The sequence below is a fragment of the Phodopus roborovskii genome, unplaced genomic scaffold (assembly GCF_943737965.1).
Source record: "Phodopus roborovskii unplaced genomic scaffold, PHOROB, whole genome shotgun sequence".
Lineage (NCBI taxonomy): Eukaryota > Metazoa > Chordata > Mammalia > Rodentia > Cricetidae > Phodopus > Phodopus roborovskii.
In genome coordinates, this window is record NW_026126689.1 from 220,141 (window position 1) to 241,713 (window position 21,573).

At 40.8% G+C, this 21,573-nt stretch overlaps 1 protein-coding gene across 1 annotated transcript in view; it reads left to right on the top strand.

The window, feature by feature from the left end:
- Window positions 1-21,281, top strand: part of Ezh2 (enhancer of zeste 2 polycomb repressive complex 2 subunit) — a 62,347-nt gene extending 41,066 nt beyond the window's left edge. The window contains 17 exon segments of the mRNA XM_051174633.1: window positions 1,743-1,863; window positions 2,639-2,776; window positions 4,284-4,386; window positions 4,940-5,103; window positions 7,175-7,266; window positions 8,685-8,726; window positions 8,728-8,926; window positions 9,709-9,878; window positions 10,284-10,378; window positions 11,424-11,464; window positions 11,898-12,023; window positions 12,969-13,147; window positions 17,322-17,417; window positions 18,404-18,485; window positions 19,561-19,641; window positions 19,803-19,887; window positions 20,953-21,281. Of these exon segments, the coding sequence (XP_051030590.1) occupies window positions 1,743-1,863; window positions 2,639-2,776; window positions 4,284-4,386; window positions 4,940-5,103; window positions 7,175-7,266; window positions 8,685-8,726; window positions 8,728-8,926; window positions 9,709-9,878; window positions 10,284-10,378; window positions 11,424-11,464; window positions 11,898-12,023; window positions 12,969-13,147; window positions 17,322-17,417; window positions 18,404-18,485; window positions 19,561-19,641; window positions 19,803-19,887; window positions 20,953-21,013 (1,875 nt within the window). The 3' untranslated portion in view covers window positions 21,014-21,281.
- Window positions 21,282-21,573: the final 292 nt, after the last annotated feature.

Sequence of the window (21,573 nt, forward strand, 5' to 3'; positions counted from 1 at the left end):
GAGGATGCACAGACATGCTTGGGCATGAGAGAGAGTTTGCAGATATATATGCTTGGACCTGAGAGAGAGTGAAGATGTGCTTGAACCTGAACAAAAATACATTAAGCTGTACATTTCCTTTTGTACCTCAGATCTTGCTTTTGTCTCAATTTTCATTTCCTTTATCTACACTTCTGATAAACTCAAAATTTATTATTTAGTGATCATTTGAGAAAAAAAAAAACATATTTCTGTTTCTTAGTTGTCTGATGGTCACCTATGTATCTCATGGTCTTTTCCAGTATGTTCTTTCCTCTTTGTTGTTGTCATAGTCTGGTCCTAGGCTTATAACATTTTAATGCCTGAAACATTCTGTGTTCTCCGTTGAGTCTTAGCTAGTCCATCCTGTTTTTCATAGTTAATTTTCTAAAACTCAAAACTTAATCAATACCTTGTTTAAGGGCTTGTACAGGTCTGCTATAACGTAGTTTCTTTATACATGCTTCAGAACCATCCAGTCTTGTATAGTTGCTGCCGGTTTTGTTTTTTTGAAACTTCTCTTCCTTCTATGGTTGTTGCCTTCTTTTGTCCTTTGTGTTCTCAAGTATTCTAGTCTTCCTTTACGTTGCATTACGTTCCCAACTGTTTATTACACTTTGATGTTGACTTACCCATTTTGTTTACTAGCATAATTTACTTTGATGTATGACTTGCAATAGATTTTACAAGCATAAATCTCTTTGGTATAAACTTTAACAGGACCATTCATACTCTGTTTCATATGCCTTTGTTGCTGTGATAAATCGCCAAGACCCAGGCAACTTATAGAAGAAAGAGTTTATTTGGGCTCATATTTCCAGAGGGGTGAGAATCTACTACGGCAGCCAGAGATGTGGTGGGTGGAGTAAGAAACTGAGAGGTCACATCCTCAACTGAATCACAAAGCAGAGACAGAGGTGGGGGGAGAGAAAGAACTAGAGTTGGAATGAGACCCACTGACCTGTTTCTTCAAGCAGAGCTGCACCTCCTTCATCTAATCATCACTGCCAATTGGGGAGCAGGTGTTGAAAATGACAGCTCTCATTCAGACCACCACAGGGTCCTGAGAATCTTATTGTATCGACTATCTTACTTCCTAGATCACCAAAGGAAGTCAGTAACTCGTTTGGTGATTATTTGTTTATTTTGATAAATCACATTCATCAGTCCGATAGCAGATGCCTCCCATTTCAGTATCTACAATAGGAACGTCTCATGTAACCTGCAGCACTTTCCTTTCTTAGAGGTTCTTAAGGGAGGACTGCATATGAGATTAAATATAGTTGCAGTAGGTAAGAGTTTGCTCTAGAGACCTAGGTAAGACAAGTGGTCATGGAAAATACTGTTTTTTGTTATCTCATTGACTTTTTTATGTGGTACTGGGAATTGAGCTCGGTCTTTTGCATGCTGAAATAGTGTCTCCCATTTAATGAGCTATACTTGTAGTACTTCTCACATTGAGAGCTTAAAAATGTATGTATACATATATATGTACCTCTATTTGTGTAGTATGGCACATGTGTGGAGGTCAGAGGACAGCTTGTGGGGCGTTAGTTCTCTTTCCATCACATGAGCTCTGGGGAGTGAAATCTGGTTGTCAGGCTTGGCAGCAAGTGTCTTTACCTGCTGAGCTATCTCTCTGGCCTCCACATGAGTTAAAAAAAAAAAAAAAATTCAATAATTAGAATACATCTTTTTTTTTTTTTTTTTTTTCTAACTTTGAGGTGGAAGATGAAACTGTTTTACATAATATTCCTTATATGGGGGATGAAGTTCTAGATCAGGATGGCACTTTCATTGAAGAACTAATAAAAAATTATGATGGAAAAGTACATGGAGACAGAGGTGAGTTATATGTATATTCTCTTGAGGGCTTTGCTAAAGACTCAAGATACTTGGTTTCTGAAGCATAGGGTTTGTAAAAAACCTTTTTTGTAATAAAATTAATTTTTGTGCTTTACTACAAAGGACTAGCCAGAGTACATTTTTGATGTTTTTTTTTTTTTTAGTTTTTCCATTAGAGGGTCTTACTTGCTTGCCACTTGTTACCATCAGTAAGTAACCATCAGCAACAACATGGAAATTTTATAGGAACGGAGTGTGTGTATTTGGTAAACTTTAATAGTAAAATCAACTAGGTTTGAAGTTCTATTTATGGGATATGCGTTTCAGAAAGCCTCCCTGCTCGAAAACATCTTTCCTCAGGGCCACCTTAGTGCCTGAAGTTGAGTCATCAGAATCCTGGACTCAGGTTTCTGTGTATAGGAGGCTCTGGTATCTGAGAGCAGGGTGATGTGGTCCTATGATAGTGGGAAGCAAGGTTTGAAGTGGCCAGTCGGTAGCACAGATTGGGAGGAGGCTAAAGCCACGGGTTTTATAAGTTTAGGAGAGTAAAGGGTCCTGGACCATCTGGGGAGGGGGTGATTCCCGAGAGAACAACAGATACTAAAAGGTAATTGCTGTTTTCTTTGCTGGCTGTGAAATGATCTTGACTGACCATATCTGCCCCTCAGGTTAGTTACTGTTCTGTGCTGATAGGCCCTGGCTATTCTTCCAGATTAGGAAACACAAACATAAGCTTTTGTCATTACACTTTCCCCTGTTTCTGACTGACTTTTAGAATGTGGATTTATAAATGATGAAATTTTTGTGGAGCTGGTAAATGCTCTTGGTCAATATAATGATGACGACGACGATGATGGAGATGACCCTGATGAAAGAGAAGAAAAACAGGAAGATGTAGAGGACAGTCAAGATGGTATGTGCAATACTAGTCTTTCTGTATGGCCTACGTCATTCTTTGAAAGAGTGTGGAGCTAGTGGTTGGCTCAGTGGTTAAAGGTGCTTACCATCAAGTCTGACTGAATTGAGTTTGATCCCTGGGACTTAACAATGGAAGAAAAGAACGGGCTCTCCTAAGTTGCCCTCTTATGTTCACATTCCTGTGCACTGTGGCATATATACAGCCATATACTTAAATATGAAAAACACTCTGTGTATTGGTAGAATGTAATTTTCCCCTCCTTTTGTTAAATGTTATATGTCGTAGTAGCATACTTGAATATATTCTCCATGCATGGCATTTCATTCTCTCCACTGGAGCTTCTTTGTTTCTTTTGCCTGGCAAAGGAACATAATTCTTTTTGGGCTTTGCTGATCAATTATCATAACATCTTTATGGTAATGTCAAATATTATGTACTTTGTATGCTAACTTCCTATACACCAGCTCACGTATCCTTCTACAGCTCTACAGTGTATGTGTTGCTATCAGAACCATTATATATTGGAAATGAATTTAGATGCTAAAGAACTTACTGAAAATTGCAATACTGGGAAGACGGAGAGCCCTGGGCCCCAAGGTGACGACCTAGGTCTGACTCAGGAGCTGTGCTGTTATTGCATCTGCACTTGTTAAGGAATATTAGAAACCAGTCCATCCTATGGCAGAGCCCATAAGTGCTGTCCTCTACTCAAAAAGCCTAGTGTTAAGGCAGATTAGTAGAATTTAGGGGGAGAATTGCACTATCAAAAAGCATGTATTCTTTATAACAAAAACACACCTTAGGGGTCAACTGGATGATCACTAAGTTCTGCCAAGTTACTGGCAGATCTGAAAGTGGATTAGTGATCACCACTGACACAAAGCTATTAGTTGCAAATAATCAAAATCTGGGGATTCTGTTTTTCACTGCTCTTAAAACATCTCATGTTTGGATTTTATGTTTGTCCTTCAGATGTTCCACAGGCTTTCCATTAGAAGTAAATGATACAGGGTTTGTTTGGCACATGCCTGTACTTTCAGCACTTGAGAGTGAAGGCAGGAGAATCAGAAGTTCAAGGTCACCCTCAGCTACGTAGTGAGTGTTACGCCATCTTAGACTACACTAGGCAAACCTCCCCAACAAAGCAAAACAAAAAGCCCACGCTAGTCCTAGCCAAAGACAGTAGAATAGGAAAGTGGGCTGGCACTGAGTAAGAGTGCTTGCTGAGCGAATCTTGGTGACTTGAGTTTGATTGCTGAATTCCACTGTGGATGAACACTGCACTAACTCACAAAAGTTGTCCTCTGACCTTCACACACTGCATAATAATCATCAAAAGTTTGATATCAACCTGGTCTGCTTAGTTATTCCCCAGCCACCCAAAAGCGAAGCAAAGTTGACAGTGTCTTAGGAAATCAGCTTTGTTGAGGTACTGTGATGAAGAGAAAAATGAGATTGAAACTTGTTTCTTTCATCTCCCTTATCACACTTCACTATTTAGATAAAGAAACTTGCCCACCTCGGAAGTTTCCTGCTGATAAAATTTTTGAAGCTATTTCCTCAATGTTTCCAGATAAGGGAACAGCAGAAGAACTAAAAGAAAAGTAAGAATGTTTTTTTGTTGTTTTTCCAATATGGGACAGTCTTACATATAATTCATCATCTTGTTTTTTTCTAAATTGAATTACTGTGTCTGATGAGCCATTCCATAGTTTACACCTCACATGGTACTTCAAGCACAATCTTCTCCCTCTCTCACACACCCCACACCCCCATTCTTGTATATGTGTTATAAAATGTTTATTGCATATAGAATAAGTATACATACGAGTATTTATGCACATGGTAGACCCACTTACAATTTACATTAGTCTATTGTAGTAAACCTTTTCTGGTCACTATTAGAGATTTTTATATTTAATTCAAACTAATTTAATAACCTCTTCTGTGATGTACCTGAATTGTATTGATAAGCTTATTTCTTTCTGAAAGTAAATATTTCCATGGGTTAGATTTTTGTTGTTGTTGTTGTGTTTTAGGTAAGGTAAACATAAAAAAAAAATCAAATCCACGGAAGCCTCTTAAAAACTTTATTTTTTTAAAAAAGTGATTTTTCTTTCTGCTTTATTTACATGTTTTGTGTTTATTTGATGTCAGATATAAAGAACTCACTGAGCAGCAGCTCCCGGGTGCTCTGCCTCCTGAGTGCACCCCAAACATAGATGGACCAAATGCTAAATCTGTCCAGAGGGAGCAAAGCTTACATTCATTTCATACCCTTTTCTGTCGGCGATGTTTTAAGTATGACTGCTTCCTACATCGTAAGTGCAATTATTGTACGTTTTCATTTTCTATCTTTGCTGTTGAACTATGTATTAAAGCATCTTGAAAAGTGTTGTCAATTATTAAAACTAGAGTGTATCAGTCAGTCTTGTAGTAAAGATTGAGAAATATGTTACATCCCTGTACTATTACTTTTACCTTGTTTGAGGAGTCCTCTGACATCTTTTGTACACATTTAATTCGTTATTGCTTCCCATTAACCTGGAGTACGGGTCAGTGACTCTTTATAAGTCTATTTTATAATGAAATTATTACTGTTAAGGAACTCATAGCTCAGAGAAATATTGCCGATATTTCTGAACAAATTTTGTTCAGTAACAAATTGGCTGAAAGGGCATTTATATAAGCAAATTGGCCTAGTGGTAAAGTATTTATTTATTTTTGATCCTTTGAGTAATTGCTTTATAAGTACTTGCATTTCAATACAAGCAAAGTATAAACTATTCTCAGTGTCTGTATGAAAACTTACTTTTTGCCCATGACATTTCTAGGGAGTGAAATTTCTTAGTAAAATTTCTAGTTAACTAGAATTTGTTTTGTGTCTTTTTGAGACAGGGTCTCATGCTTGGTATATAGCTGAGGCAGGCCTTGAACTGCTGATTATCCTGAGCCTTCTGCCTCAGCCTCCTGAGTTGGAATTCTCTCCAGGCTGACGTGTGGGCTTGTTTGTCTTCTGTAGTACTAGGAATTGAACCCGGCCTTGCCCCTACTGGGTATATAGCACATCCCTATGTTTGAGTATAAAAGGATCAATTAGTTTTAAGCACACAGTTTGAAAATGCTTGCACTTTATTAACACTTTCTCTAGTTAATATAGATAGATTTTTCTGTTGTATTTCATTGTGTTTATATTGCATGATCATAGCTGACTGTGAAGTTGCTTTCTCCTATACTAAGCTGCCCCATACTACTTTGCTCTTTTGAGTACCTGTCCATGCTTTTTGTTGTTGTTTTGAGACAAGGTTTCACTATGTAGACCAGGCTGGCTTTGAACTTACAGAGATCTGCCTGCCTCTGACTCCTGAGTGCTAAGAGTGTGTGCCAACATTCTTGGCCAGTGATGATACTTACAGCTACATCTTTCTTACTACCTGTTTTAAAATTTTTGTTCCATCTGTTTATATTTGTTGCTCCTTTCTACTTACAATTTCTTGTAATATGTATTTTGGCCTGGAAATAGGAAATTTTGTGTGTGTGTGTATGTGGGGGGGGGAGAGAAGTGGGGGTAGATTGTAGTAGTTTAAATTAGAAATACTTGAAATAGATTTCAAGACTTCTAGCTCCATCTCCTTGTGTTGATGGCGTTCCTCATCTGAAGTTATGCTTTGGTAGTTCAGTAGCTTGTAAGTTGTCTTAATTTCTTTCTATCCATCAGACAGTGAGTGAATACCTTATTTGGACTTGTCAGTGTTATCTATCTTCAGTAAACTTGAAGTAAAGTTACATTTCAGAAACCAAACTAATAACACTTTCAAGTCATCTACTGCCTCTGTCTCTAAACTAAGTCTATGCTCTTTTCCTCAACTATCCCTGGGCCTTGGAGCAGGGGTGTGATGGAGATGTCCCATGTAGGCTTCAACATTCTCCGGTCTCTTATTCCCTGCATCTTGACTAGTTGTGGGTCTCTTTGTTAATCACATATACTGCAAATAGAAGCTTCTCTGGTGATGGTTAAGAAATGCATTAACTTATGGTTATAATGATGTTATTAAGAGTTGATTTAATACTTTCCCATTTGGCAAAATAATAGTATTAGGCTCTTTCCTTCCCTAGCGTCCACCATGTTTATATGCATACTTTATGCCCATCAATTGTACTTGCAAGGGGAAAATAAGAATTATGAATTATTCCAGAGTTTACCATGTTTTTAACTGTCTTGAAAGTTGAAGAAAGAGTGGAAAATACCCTGTGATAGATGGAGGGAAGTTGTATAAAATAAACTACAAACTTGAAAGGTATTAGTGGATTTTCCAGTGGATCTAGGGAAGTGAAACTTTTATAAGTAAACTTTTTATAGCCATATTCAGATACTTTGTGTTTAATTTACAGCCTTCCACGCAACACCCAATACATATAAGCGAAAGAACACAGAAACAGCTCTGGACAACAAGCCTTGTGGACCACAGTGTTACCAGCATCTGGTGAGATTCAGTGTTTGGTTTCTCTGGAGGGCTCTTAAGAACGCTGGTGGAGGTGGTGAAGCAGCCCTAACCCTGTCTGGGTCCACACTTAATGGCCGTACGGCAGGCAGGGTCCTCACGCTCACTTCTGCCATAGCTGCGCATTGCAGCGTAGTCAGTGATGTCATGCTTCCTCAGCACTGGTTCTCTCTTTAGGATCAAGGACTCTCTACAACGTTTATGAGAGTGTGAGGCATGCATAGCCCACTTAGACACCAGAAACTCAGTAATTGTGTGCAGATGTTGACGTTCCTAATCCTTTCACATGGACGTATCCCTTCTGTGAATGTTTTAGGCCACTTGTAGTTTGAGCTACACCATAGATCCCACAGGATTTCTTTCTTTCTTTTTTTTTTTTTTTTTTTTTTTTTTAAAGTGATAGAGATTAGGAGTAAGGGATTAGGAAAATATGAGGTAGGAAAGTTGTTTTTTACGGGTACTATCTTATTTTTTTACCATTTCCCCTCTTTGAACCAAGCCACTCCTACCTAGGAACTAAGTGGGTATATATTGCCTGTTGGATTTTGGACAGAAGATTCAATGAATGGCACCTACAGAAGGTATCCTATTTTTAAGCAATTTGGTTTTTGTAGAGTGAAGTATAAAACTGTTGGCTCCTTTCAAACTTTTCCCTTCTATTTCCACTAAAATGTAAAAAAATAAAAAAAATAAATAAAAAGAATTCTTGAGCACTGTTTTATATTCTTTATAAGGCAGAACTTTATTGGCTCATCTAAAATGTTTCTGTGGTCTCTTTTACAAACCATGTTCTTACCATTGTTTTATACTTTCTGAGATTGGATTGTGATACTTCAGAATGCAAAAATGTAACCCTTTTCTTGTTCCTAAAAGTTCTTTTATGTCTTCCTGTGGCTTTGCATCCTTCACAGGAAAAAAAATATTGGATGTTTTAATAGTAAGACCAGAAGTGACTAAGTCATGCATGTATATGTTCTGTGTCCTTGTATACTTTAAATAGTACCTTTAAGGAGGTATGTATTATTTTAAGCTTTGAAATAGGAAGTCTGACTTGAAACACTTTAGTGAGTTTTTTGATAGAGATTCTCTTTTAAGTGTAATGTATATGTAGAGAAAATAACTTTATTATGCAAAATACTTGTATATTTTAACTTACTATGTTTTAATTTAACATATCTTACAAATTCATCTTGTAGAATTGTCTTGCCTGATTTAGCATCATTTTATGTTTCTATCAAAAGCAGACAAAAAATAGTTGGGTGTATTGATACACAAATGTTATACAAATGGATACCACAATTGATTCTTGACCAACTTGTGTTATGCAATGTCTTCTTATTCTATTCCACAAAAATAAGGTTTAGAACTTTATCCTGATTCTTCCATTTTTCATTTTGCAGGAGGGAGCTAAGGAGTTTGCTGCTGCCCTCACTGCCGAGCTGGATAAAAACACCACCCAAACGTCCAGGGGGCCGCAGAAGAGGGAGGCTTCCCAACAACAGTAGCCGACCCAGCACCCCCACCATCAGTGTGCTGGAGTCAAAGGACACAGACAGTGACAGGGAAGCAGGGACTGAAACTGGGGGAGAAAACAATGATAAAGAAGAAGAGGAGAAGAAAGACGAAACTTCCAGCTCCTCTGGTAAGACACATCTGACAGCTGGCTTTGCTATGGCTTTGTACGTTGAACTTTATGAGAGTTAAGATCATCTAATGCATGTAGGTACAGAAGGCTGGAGTTAAAGGTGGCTGTGTGCCGCCTGACATGCGTGTTGGGAACCAAACCCAGGTCCTCGCTGCAAGAACAGTGTGCTCTCCTGTTCACATAGCCGTCTAAGATCAGAGAGTTCTCTCTCTCAGTGGCGCATAGCTGCATGGTTCCTGCTTTCTTCCTTCCCACTGTCCCACCTGCCATCTGTGTCTGTCTGGGTTACTGGAAGGTCTGAGCCAATTTGTTCTTGCTGTTGTACCGTCTCCCCGTACAAACTTTCTTGAAGAAGAAAACAAGTATTGCTGCTTAGTTTAGTTAGTTAGTTTGTGTGTGTGTGTGTGTGTGTGTGTGTGTGTGTGTGTGTGTGTGTGTGTGTGCGCATGCGCATGCTACGCCATGGTGTTCTGGCAGATGGCAGAAAATAACCTCTTGGAGGATCCTCCCTGTCCATCCTATTTGAGATAAGGTCTTTCACTTTTTTTAAAGCTGTGTACACTGGGCTAGCTGACCTGTGAATTGCTGGAGATTCTCCCGTCTGTCTCTCATTTCCTTGTACGAGTGCTGGGATAACATGTTTATGCTGTATGTCTGACTTTTACATGGTTGGAAAGATTTGAACTCTGGTCTTTGTTCTTGCATGATAGGAGTTTTTAGACACAGAGTCATTTCCCCAGACATCACTTCTTGACTAGTGCTAACGTTTGGTTTTGTAGAAGCAAATTCTCGGTGTCAAACACCAATAAAGATGAAGCCAAACATTGAACCTCCTGAGAACGTGGAGTGGAGTGGTGCTGAAGCCTCAATGTTTAGAGTCCTCATCGGTACTTACTACGATAACTTCTGTGCCATTGCTAGGCTAATTGGGACCAAAACATGTAGACAGGTAAGCATATGTATTCAAAGAGATTCAAATGCAGCGATAACAGGCACCCATTGTCCAAACTTGGAGCATCCTAATTTCATTCTATTCATCTTCTGAAAAGAGTTCTTTCTCTCCCTCCCTTTAAGAAAATTAATTCAGTAGTATTCTTTAGCTGTTTCTGAATTTCCCCTTTCCCCAGTTTAGATTTCAGTTTAGATGCGGTATATTTAAATAGATAGAATTGAAATTTGGCCAGATTCTAAATTTAGCTATGTTCCCAATGTGATGAGACTGCTGTGATTTCTACTCTGTGTCTTGCCCTATACTCTGTGTACCTGGCATTGCCACGAGAGAGACAATCATTTTTCCAGTGTGCAAAAGCATGGCGTGGCTATGCACGTTACTCTGCCTCTGCTTCTCACTTAGGTGTATGAGTTCAGAGTCAAAGAGTCCAGTGTCATAGCGCCTGTCCCCACTGAGGATGTTGACACTCCTCCGAGAAAGAAGAAAAGAAAACACCGGTAAGTCTGCTGAGGAGCTGGTGCTCCTCCCAAGAGCAGAAGTCGATTTTCACTTGAATAATTATAAAAATGGTTTTAAACTGCCGTCAAACATAGACCTATAGAAATGTCATTTCTCCCTGATGGTTGCTGTTACTTTTTTATGCAGTCACTTTAGTATATTTGGCATATTATGTCATAAAAATTTTGGTTGCCACAATGGATTTTGGTTGAGAAAAACATATTTCAGTACAGACTACATAAACAGTTCTTTTAGCCATTTGGTGTGGAATGTTTTAACATGTGTTCCTACAGTGCTCTCTGGGCCAGCGTTTAAAAGTGTATTTTATTCTAGGAGCCTGGATTTTCTGAGGTTGGCATTACATTCTGATATTTAGAGTGAGCCTCATCCAAGTTTGTGGATATTACTTCTCACAAAAACTTTCAGTGAATAAGTGTACAGAATACTTTTTGCAAATCTAGAGCCAGAGAAATCATGGCTGGATCCCTCCCCAACCCATTGGTTTTTGTTTTTGTTTTTTTTTTTTTTGTTTTTTTAAATGAAACAGTGTTGAGTAGGTAAGGAAGCAGTTAGATTCTGTATAGGCTCATATTGTGTGTACTGCATTGCTATTGTAAATCATTTAAAACTTTAAACAATTTTTCCCATGGAAACAGGAATTTAAGCCTTAGCAGGTGCTTCTGAAGTTTTGGTTAAAAATTTCTTACCATTCAGTTCAACTGGGTGGTTAATGATGCCTGAAATTATATAGAAAGTATCAGTAAATCGGTAGGTTATGAACAAGGCATCCTTAGTCTTAACCAGGCATGTGGACAAGTACTTTCATGCCAAGCTCCTGGGCAAGGCACAGCAACTTGAGTGAGCAGGTTCCCAGGTTGGTTTGAACTGACCGGCCAACAGAGAATGGTAGTGTAAGGTTCATCGTGGCTTCTCAGCACTGCTACCTTAATTGCATAGACAAGTCCACTTAAACGGGTCTCAGTTGGATTTGTAACTGGTTGTTTTTGCACCTTCACACAGAAGTTTGTTTTTCTTTTTTTGCAGGTTGTGGGCTGCACACTGCAGAAAGATACAACTGAAAAAGGGTCAGCATCTCCCCATTTAACCTCATTATTAGCCTAAAACTACTTTTGTCTTTGTTTTAGAATAGAAACTGGATTGAAGTGTTGGTTATTCTGATTTAATTGACTTCTACTTAGCAAATCAGTTTAAATGAAATGTGTCTGTTGCTCTCCAGTTACTGCTGTTCAGAAAGTGAAAATGAGTTGGATGCAGTGAGTTAGTGAGAGGCAGTGAACTGGCACTTTGGCAGGGTGGGGCTGACATGTGAGACCAGGTTTTCAAGCACTTGGGGGCGGGAGGTGATTTTTTTTTTTCCCCCACAGGAGTGTGTGTATTTCAGTAAAGGCAGCCAGTAAAGGATGTTCCAGAGGTAGTGGGGAAGAATGTCTTATTAATTGTGATGATTATTTCCCATCTCCCTGGATTCATTGGCTGCGTGCTGTTATCTTTACTCAGACGGCTCCTCTAACCATGTTTACAACTATCAACCCTGTGACCATCCACGACAGCCTTGTGACAGTTCGTGCCCTTGTGTGATAGCACAAAATTTTTGTGAAAAGTTTTGTCAATGTAGTTCAGAGTGTAAGTATTTGTTGCTTTGGTGCAATTGCATGAGAATTGAATAGGCCTTTGGTCAGCAACTGAAAATGGTGATTTTAAATGAAGACATGAGGACTGGGAGTGTTCTCTTACTGCTTGCTGTAGGAAAGCTTAGTCTACAAGTATCCATTGAGACGTGCTAATTCTAGTCAGCCTCTTGGGTAATGTGAGTGTGTGTGTCCTCACAAGTTAGCCAGAGTTGTAGCAATGGATTGGATTTGTCTGTTTTTCTTTGGTCATTTGAATTACAGTAAAGTGGCATAGACTGTAAGGACAAGGATGCCCAAGCCTTTTGTGGGCACCAAAGGAGTAAGTTAGAGACAAGAAAAGTAGTGTAGGGCTAGTAGGTTTTTAGAGTCACTTAACGAAGCTGTACACAGAGTTTGGATACCAGGGGATGGATTAGAAATATGGTTTATTACAGTGGTTCTCAGCCTTCCTAATGCTACAGCCTTTTAATAAAGTTCTTCATGTTGTGGTAACCCCCCCCCCCCCAGCCATAAAATTATTTTCATTGCTACTTCATAACTGTAATTCTGGTACTGTTATAAACTATAATGTAAGTATTTTTGGAGATAAAAGTTTGCCAGACGGGTTTCGACCCACAGGTTGAGAACTGCTGGCTTATTGGAATGGCCAAGGGCCATGAATACCATCCGGTCCAAGGCCTGTCTTTGCTTATTTAATTCACCGTAGAACTTATTCATACGCCATTTAGCAACTATGAAATGGACAACAAAAGCCCAGCAGTGATCTTTCTCAGTCCTAGCAGCTTCATGTCTGCTGTTTCCCTGGCCTCTACAATGGAATAGTGAGGGAGAGGTTGTGAGGGTTGAAATGAGTCATTCCTGTGCTCAGCAGGACATTGGCTACATCCCGATAAAGGATTGTATATGATGGTGATGGTGATAAACTTTATCCCTGAAGGTCAAAACCGCTTTCCTGGATGCCGGTGCAAAGCACAGTGCAACACCAAGCAGTGCCCATGTTACCTGGCTGTCCGAGAGTGTGACCCTGACCTCTGCCTTACATGTGGGGCTGCTGACCACTGGGACAGTAAAAATGTGTCCTGCAAGAACTGCAGTATACAGCGCGGCTCTAAAAAGGTGAGTAGCAGTCCTAGCTGGAAGCTCCTGTCACCTGCACTGTCCAGACTCACCGTGTGTGAGAATTCACTGAGACCCTGACCTTCCTGCCTCTACCTCCTGAGTGCTGGACCTATGAATATGCTCCCATGCCTGATTGTAGATGGTAGTGTGGATTGAACCCAGGGCTTTGCATGCTACATCAGTACTCTACTCACAATGGAAGTTTGTCCACATCCTTTGGAAAAATGGCTATTTACTGATAGTCTGGGGGATTTTATCTGGGAACAACAGAAATAAGAGTGGCCCTTAAAGCTGCAGTTGATGAAAGAGAAATGGTCAGTGTTTTGATAATGCAGGCGTCATCCTATCCCCATCCACATTTAAGGTCATATCACTTATTTGTTACTCTTAAAGACTTAACTTTTGACTGGACTCTGACTTATAAGTGGAAGCTCTCATCAGAGCCTACATCTCTTGACAATTTGTTCTTGGAATTATCATCTGACTTCATTCTCATGACCAGAAATTTAGCCTGTTCTGCAGCTTCCTCTTTTGTTTTTCTTAGTGTAATGTTTCTTCACAGCAATATGTTGGTGTTTGTGTTGCAGAACATGTAGAGCAAAAAGATACTGAATTCTGGCTGCTTTGGTCCTGGACTTCTTACCTTTGTTGTTTAAGGGCTTTCTGGCAGTATATTTGTGGGCATCATATTCTTTGGAGAGATTGGAAAGCTTTCAGATCCTACTAGCTCTTTTGGGCTCTTACCACTGAGACATAGTATCTGGCAGTCCAGGAGTATCCTTCTCTCCTTTTAACAAATAACCAAGTTGAGAAGAGTCAGATTGGCATCGACAGACAGACTTGAACTTCCTCTTTCCACTTTCTCTTGTTCTGTAACAAGAATGCTTCAACTCAACAACGGGCACACACTCGACCATGGGTCATGATACCTTGCTTCATGGGAAAACCTCTTGTTCCCACCCCTTATTCAGACCACATAACTCTTCCACTGTTCACTGAGAGCATCAGCAGCTACATCTGTGGCCATGAACTTTTCATAGAATGTACAGTTTGTTTTCATCATCTAGTTCAGCTGGTGGCTGGAGAGCAGATAACCAGCTTCATCTTGACACAGCTGGCCACCTCAGAGCTAATGCACAATAAAGGTTTCCCACAGTAAACCGAAATTCTGAGGTGTGCTGTCAGAACTGAAATAGGAATTATTACCTCATACTTTTAACAGTTCATTCATTCTTGTTTTGTTGACACAAAGGCATTGTATCCATCTCTTCAGAAGATGGTGACTTCTGTCAGTGTACAGGTTCATGCTCATCATGTTTTTGTTTGTTTGTTAAGGATTCTTAATGCACATAGGAAAAGATGGACTTTCCTGTAGACTTTGTCCTTGGTCTTTAGTGTTGGAAATAGCCAGGCGTGTGGTGCATGCTTGCAATACCAGCACTCTAGAGACTGAAGCAGGAGTATACACGTGGACTGTATCACAAGACTGCCTCATTGCACAAAGCACTCTAGAGACTGAGGCAGGAACGTGGACTGCATCATAAGACTGTCTCATTGCACAAACACCCTTAAAGCCTTGAAAGTGACCCACCCAGCACTTATGTGTTTGAAGCCTGAGAATTGCACATAGGTGATTTTAAATGAGTAGCCAGGTAGTAAATACCAAGCAAAAGAAGCGTGACTGATTGCTTATACCAGGAAGAGTCAATAGCTTTCTTTATTGGTTCTTTTGGTCACAGTAGGTGATATTATTAGCTGTTTCATATATGTAGTAGGCACTTCCCCACATTACAGGTAAGGAAACCCAGATTCACAAGACTTGCTGTCTGATGAGATGGCTCTATGGGTAAAACCCAGTACTCACATATGGTGGAAGCAGGGAACTGACTCCTTAAGGTGTCCACCATACCTGCACCTTAGCATGCCATGAATTAAAAACAAAAGGGAGGGGTGGATGGAAGAAGAAAGACCTACAAATGGAGCAAGAAACAAACCCTGGTACCCCACTGGGCCTCTCCCCTGCCTTGTGTGGCACAGGTACATCCCATGAGCTGTCACATGGTTAATAGCACCCTATTATTTTTGTTTTTAAAGATATATTTATATGTACACATGCATAGATGTACACCAGAAGAGGGTGTTGGATCCCTTTGTGAGCCACTGTATGGGAACTGAACCCGGGTCCTTTGCAGGAGCAGGCAGTGCTCTTAACCTCTGAGCCATCTCTCCAGCCCTTGATGCCCCACGCTTAGGGATCTTCTTTGAAGTCCTGCCACTCGGCTTCTCTTAGCTTTGTTTTTTCTTGCTTGGGTCTGTGAGCCAACACTGTTCATGGAAGATATGATCTGGATCAGCTGTGTTTTGGATCATTTTACTTTAGGTAGCTGCATATCCATTTAGGTCATCAGATCATAATGTTGTCATCTCAGTTTCCCCTGGCGGTTGTTCAGAACAGACCATCTCTCACTTTGTGTCCTGGCCCCCTATTTGCCATTGAAGGGTAGATATGCCCTGCCTACCCTCAGCTTGTGCACAGAGTGGGCAGTAACCCGCCTGCTGCCGTGTTCCCCTTGTGACATTCTAACTCTTAGAATAGAAGACTATCTATATACAGCTTTTACTACTGGGCTCACTTGGTTATTTCCCCTAGTTAGCTAATATTGGGAAATTCACCTGACACAGGTGGGTCAGAATAGGAAGACATATGTTTGGATGATCTGGGGATCCTTTTACAGGTCACAAGAAGGCTCTGAGTGAAACATGCTAAAGGGCCATGATGAAAAGTTATCAATCATGTCCGTCGGGTGGTGATGGTGCACTCGGGAGGTAGAGGCAGATGAATGAATCTCTGAGCTACACAGAGAGAGTTCTAGGACAGCTAGAAACTACACTGAGAAACCTTGTGACAAAAACAAAAAACAGTGGTCATCTTGGCCTTGTCTGTGGGATGGATGAATCATGATATTCTTCATGGTAATTCTCTGTGTTATCATGAGGAATTGCTAGAACAAAGCTTCTGTGGAGGAAATGGCAGGATCTCCAGAAGAATAAGCACCAGTAAAGAAGCAGGATGTGGTGAGGGCTTGCACATGCAACAGAATACACATGGGAAATAGAGGGGAAAGGTCCAGGAGAATGGTGGAGTATTTACCTTAAATTTGTTTCATCAACCACCTGTGCTGGCATACCCATATCCAAGGGCAGCCTGGGTCACATAGTGACACCATGGGTAAGGAGCTTCCTGCAGACAGGGGTACATAAGGTCATATCCCTAGCACCCACATTATAAACCAGGCATAGATATGCACTAAACCCCAGAGCTGGTGGGCCTGGGGTTTAACTGAAATAGCTCCAAGCTCAGTGAGAGAGATCCGGCCTCTAAAGAAGTAAGCTGGAGAGCAGTAGATAGATAGAATTACCAGAAGGTGCTCTTGACCTGCACACGTGTACACATACGGGAACATAAATGTGCACACACATGCATGCACTGTGTGTATAACACTAAGTAGATAAATAACAAAAAGAAAATGTTGTGTTTCTCAGTTTTGCCATGGACAGAATGCCTGAGAAAAACAACAGGTAGGTTTTGTCTGGTAAGGGTTCAGCACACGGTCCCTTGCCTTTGTTGCTTCTGGCCTGTGCATAGTGAGGCCGAGCATCATGAGGTAGGCACAGGAGCTCAATCCATGGCACTCAGGAGTCAGAGGGACCCAGGAAGGGCCAGGAACAAGATACACATAACCAGAATGCACCCATTCTGTGCCCCCTCCCAGAAATGCTACCAGATTTAAGTCTGTCAGGGGATCAGTTCAGAGCCCCTCACAATTTACTCACCTCTATGTGATCATTCCACATGAACCCTTCGGATTATGTTTGGTTGAAAGTAAGTTAGTGGAGAACTGAGCAGAAGTAAGATCTCACACACCTCCCTTTCTGCAGTACCCATGACACCAGAGGCTTGCTTTTGTTTTTCCTGTAAGAGGATATTTATCCTGAATTTTGTTTAGGAACTAGGCAACTTTCATACCTGTCAAATCCACTTGGGAATTGAGTGATTTCCCTGGGATGGGTCTGAGGTTTAACCGTGGTAACTTGGTCTCAAAGATGCTGCAGCCCTGCTAGTCTTTTGCTTTTGCTGTGCGCTCATTATGCGATTGTGCTTATTCTCTAGCACTTACTGCTGGCGCCATCCGATGTGGCAGGCTGGGGGATCTTTATCAAAGACCCTGTACAGAAAAATGAATTCATCTCAGAGTACTGTGGAGAGGTAAGGCACACTCTTGAAATCCAGTGGTCCTGTGTGTGGTAGCAGCTTACATTGTTTTGGACAAGTCTAAGTTAGAATGAATTAAAACTAAATACCGTTTAGCCTGGAGATTTTTGTATTTGTAGATTGTTTTGTGTAGTAACTAGCTAGATTGCTTTTGTTCTAGTCATGTTTGGCTTTTATTACCCGGAGATAAGGTGTTCGGGAACAAGAGTTTTCCTATGTAGAATTGGTTCTACTTAATTGGCAGACGAGCTCATGGGGACCCAGAAATAACAGCATTATTAACTTGGACTTTTTTTTTAAGTTGTAGGCCTGGGGAGGGTCTTAAGACAGCTTCAGGAAATCACAGTTTGCATTTTCATTTACTCAGCAGAAAAATGATGTTGGCACTTCCTCTAGGCATATTACTTAGGACATAGAAATCTCTCAGAGATTTGGAATTTTCTTAAAAAATGTGACAGTTTTGGGGGTAAAGGGTGCAGGCTGCCAAGTTTAGTCCCTGGGACACACACGGTAGGAGGAGAATAATGACTCCTACAAGTTGTCTTTTGACCTTCAAACATACTGGGGCATGAGTGTACAAGCACTTCTCCCCATAAATTAATAGATAAAATATACTAAAATTTAAAAATTCTTTGCTGTTGTACACCAGAGAAGAGAATTTGGCTATTATGACCCCTTGATATTCTCAAGAGGGACCAAAATTCTGTTCATTGGGTCTTTTTTTTTTTTTTTTTTTTTTTCCCTTGTTGTTGTTTTTCTAGACAGGGTTTCTCTGTGCTGTTTTGGAGCCTGTCCTGGATCTCATTCTGTACACCAGGCTGGCCTCAAATTCACAGAGGTCTGCCTGCCTCTGCCTCCTAAGTGTTGGGACTAAAGGTGTGCCACCAACACCCAGCTTCATTGGCTCTTAAATGTCCTGACAGGTGTGACTACCCACTTTAAAGCAATTTCCTCCTGTGCCTTCCTTTTACTCCTTTTAGATCATTTCTCAGGATGAAGCAGACAGAAGAGGGAAAGTGTATGACAAATACATGTGCAGCTTCCTGTTCAACTTGAACAATGGTATGTTCTGAGCTGGGGGCACTCAGCTCCTTGGAGTTGGTTTGGGATCTGATTGCTGGCCGAACTTTTCAGGTTGGAAGTCAGCACGATTCGGGGATGAGGCACCTGTCTATAGGAACAGCTCCCGGGATTCTTATCAGCAGGCCTAGGCTCAGAGATGTGAGGAGAGGGGATGTCCCTGTTGAGTAGAAGGCTACATGCAGGAAACAGCAAGTCCCAGACTCTGGTTGAGAGGGGACATTGTGTCCCCAGTGCTGTGGTGCTGTGGCTTGCCTCATGTTCCGTGAGATTGGGGGGCTGTTCAGCACCCCACCAGTCACTGTCCCTGATCTGGGAGCACAGGCAGCGTGTGGAAAGTACCTTGTGGCCCAGGATGTTGTCCACAGGCTGTGAGGAAAACAGCAGGTGCTGCAGCCTGGATTGGTGACAATTTTGTGCTCAGTACAGATATTCAGAGAAACTTACAGCTGGACCACTAGAACAGTTTTGTTTTGTTTTTTAAATGAAAATGTTCTGCAAATATTCTAATCTTAAATGTTAATATGCCCACTTCTTGATGTTCAGAAAAGTTCGCCAGGATTACATATATATATTACATATATATATATATATATATATGTATGTATATATATATATATATAATTTTTTTTTTATTTTATGTACATTGGTGTTTTGCCTGCATGAATGCCTGTATAGAGGGCATTGGATCTCTTGGAACGGGAGTTACAGACAGTTGTGAGCTGCCATGTGGGTGCTAGGAATTGAACCCAGGGTTCTGTGGAAGAGTAGTCAGTGCTCTTAAACGTTGAGCCATCTCTCCAGCCCCAGGACTACATTTTTTTTTTAAGGGCTGTTTTGTTCAGCAATATATAATTGAGAAGTCTTGGCATTTGAGAGCCATATTTAACTACCAGGGGTTCATTTTAATCTAGAATAGCATTTTTTTTTCCAAATGTCATTTTATATTAAATGTTTTATTTGCTTTTGAAGGCAAATCCTGAAGACCTATTTCTAAAATCCTAATAACTTTGGTTCATGATTGCAATTAGTCACTGGACTGTTTTTTTCTTTTTAGATTTTGTGGTGGACGCAACCCGCAAGGGCAACAAAATTCGTTTTGCTAATCATTCAGTAAATCCAAACTGCTATGCAAAAGGTAGGCTTTTAGGTTGGGATTTCCAATTTGATGCACAAATTCCCTTTTTTACCAGCCAAGTGATAGCAGACTTCAGTACCTCTGGGGCACCTGCCTGTGTGAAGTCAGTCAACCTGCGTGGCCTGTCTTCATGCTCACCAGCCCCGTATTTCTTCTTCCAGTTATGATGGTTAACGGTGACCACAGGATAGGCATCTTTGCTAAGAGAGCCATCCAGACTGGTGAAGAGCTGTTTTTTGATTACAGGTTGGTAAAATAAACTTTTAGTATAACCTGCAGGCTTTCCCTTCCTGTACTGTGAGCTGGGGTCAAAGGCTGTTCAGTTCTTTGCCAGATCTGCTGTCATTGGAGAGGGCATTCTTTCAACTGGCTAGTCGCTGTTTGTGGTGGACACCAGTAGAGAGTTAAATGCTCCTTCGATATAGGTTGCCATGTGTTAATTATATAATGCTTATTTGGAAAAGAAAAAACAAACAAACAAAAAAACAAACCCCACGCAGGAAGTTGCATTTAATACGATGCTGTTGATAACTGGCTGCCACCCCTGGGTCTTATGTCTCACTTCACATCTGTGTTCCACAGCACCCTTTCTCATTGGTGGTTTGAATATCTTTACTGGCAGCACATTTATGTCTTCGTTGTTTTGTTATCGTTACTCTGTGGTCACTGTGGATGTTTCTGGGGAAGCTAGTCACAACCGCTGACAGTGTGGAGCTGCCCCTGCCCAAGGGGCAGACATGACGGGACAGTTATTTAAATGGTCAGCTAAGGGTTTCTAGTTAGGGAACTCTTGTAACTGAATATCCACCCCACCCAGAAACTTAAGTTGCTGAAATGTGGGCCTGTGTGTGCTTAGTTCTAGTACATTGTGCTGTATAACTGGAGAGAATTAAGTGACACCTGGGGATTGGAATAGGGTCCTGGTTGGGAGGTCACGACAAGTGGCTTTGCCTGATGCGTGCGCTAAGTGCACCAGGGTTAGAGGCAAAGGTGTCCAGCTTCCTTAGTGGTGGGACCCTCAAGTGCCCGTCTTGGCACAATGGGGGGTTGCTTTTTGGAACTAGCTATTCCAAGTCATGATTTTGCTTTCTCGATGTTAGACCCAGACACGGCAATGTGTAATTGCCTCAGAGTGTGGCAGAGGTGCAGGGAGGGCTTGGGGAATGCCTCTGGCACAGCACCTCTCAACGAGTAGGTGATGAGTGACAGCCGTGTAATGTGGTCTATGTTGTAGTGACATAATCCTCTACATCAACAGGCTTAGTTTCCCTGATATTGGACAGAAGTCATTTCTTGCTTATGTTGTTTCAGATACAGCCAGGCTGATGCCCTGAAGTATGTGGGCATCGAAAGAGAAATGGAAATCCCTTGACATCGACTACCTCTTCCCCTCCTCTCTGAAACAGCTGCCTTAGCTTCAGGAACCTTGAGTACTGTGGGCAATTTAGAAAAAGAAAATGCAGTTTGAAATTCTGAATTTGCAAAGTACTGTAACAGTAATTTATAGTAATGAGTTTTAAAAAAAATCAACTTTTTATTGCCTTCTCACCAGCTGCAAAATGTTTTGTACCAGTGAATTTTTGCAATAATGCAGTATGGTACATTTTTCAACTTTGAATAAAGAATACTTGAACTTGTTGTTGAGTCACTTGTCATAGAGCGTCATCAACTGATTCTAGAAAGACTACACAGCTTTGGTTTTCCAGTTGTCTATGAATATTCAATAACTAATAAATGTACTGGCATAGTGTTCGCCTGGATACAGTGTTTCCACTGCCTTTCAGTCTTGAGTGAGTTCTGGGCATCATCAGGGAAAGTGAATCACCTTGTGCCCTAGGGAATGCTGTTCAACCTCCAAATCTGCTGTCCATTTGTAAAATGATTGTGATTGTACTAGGTTATTTCTAAGAACTTATACAGCTTAAATTCTAT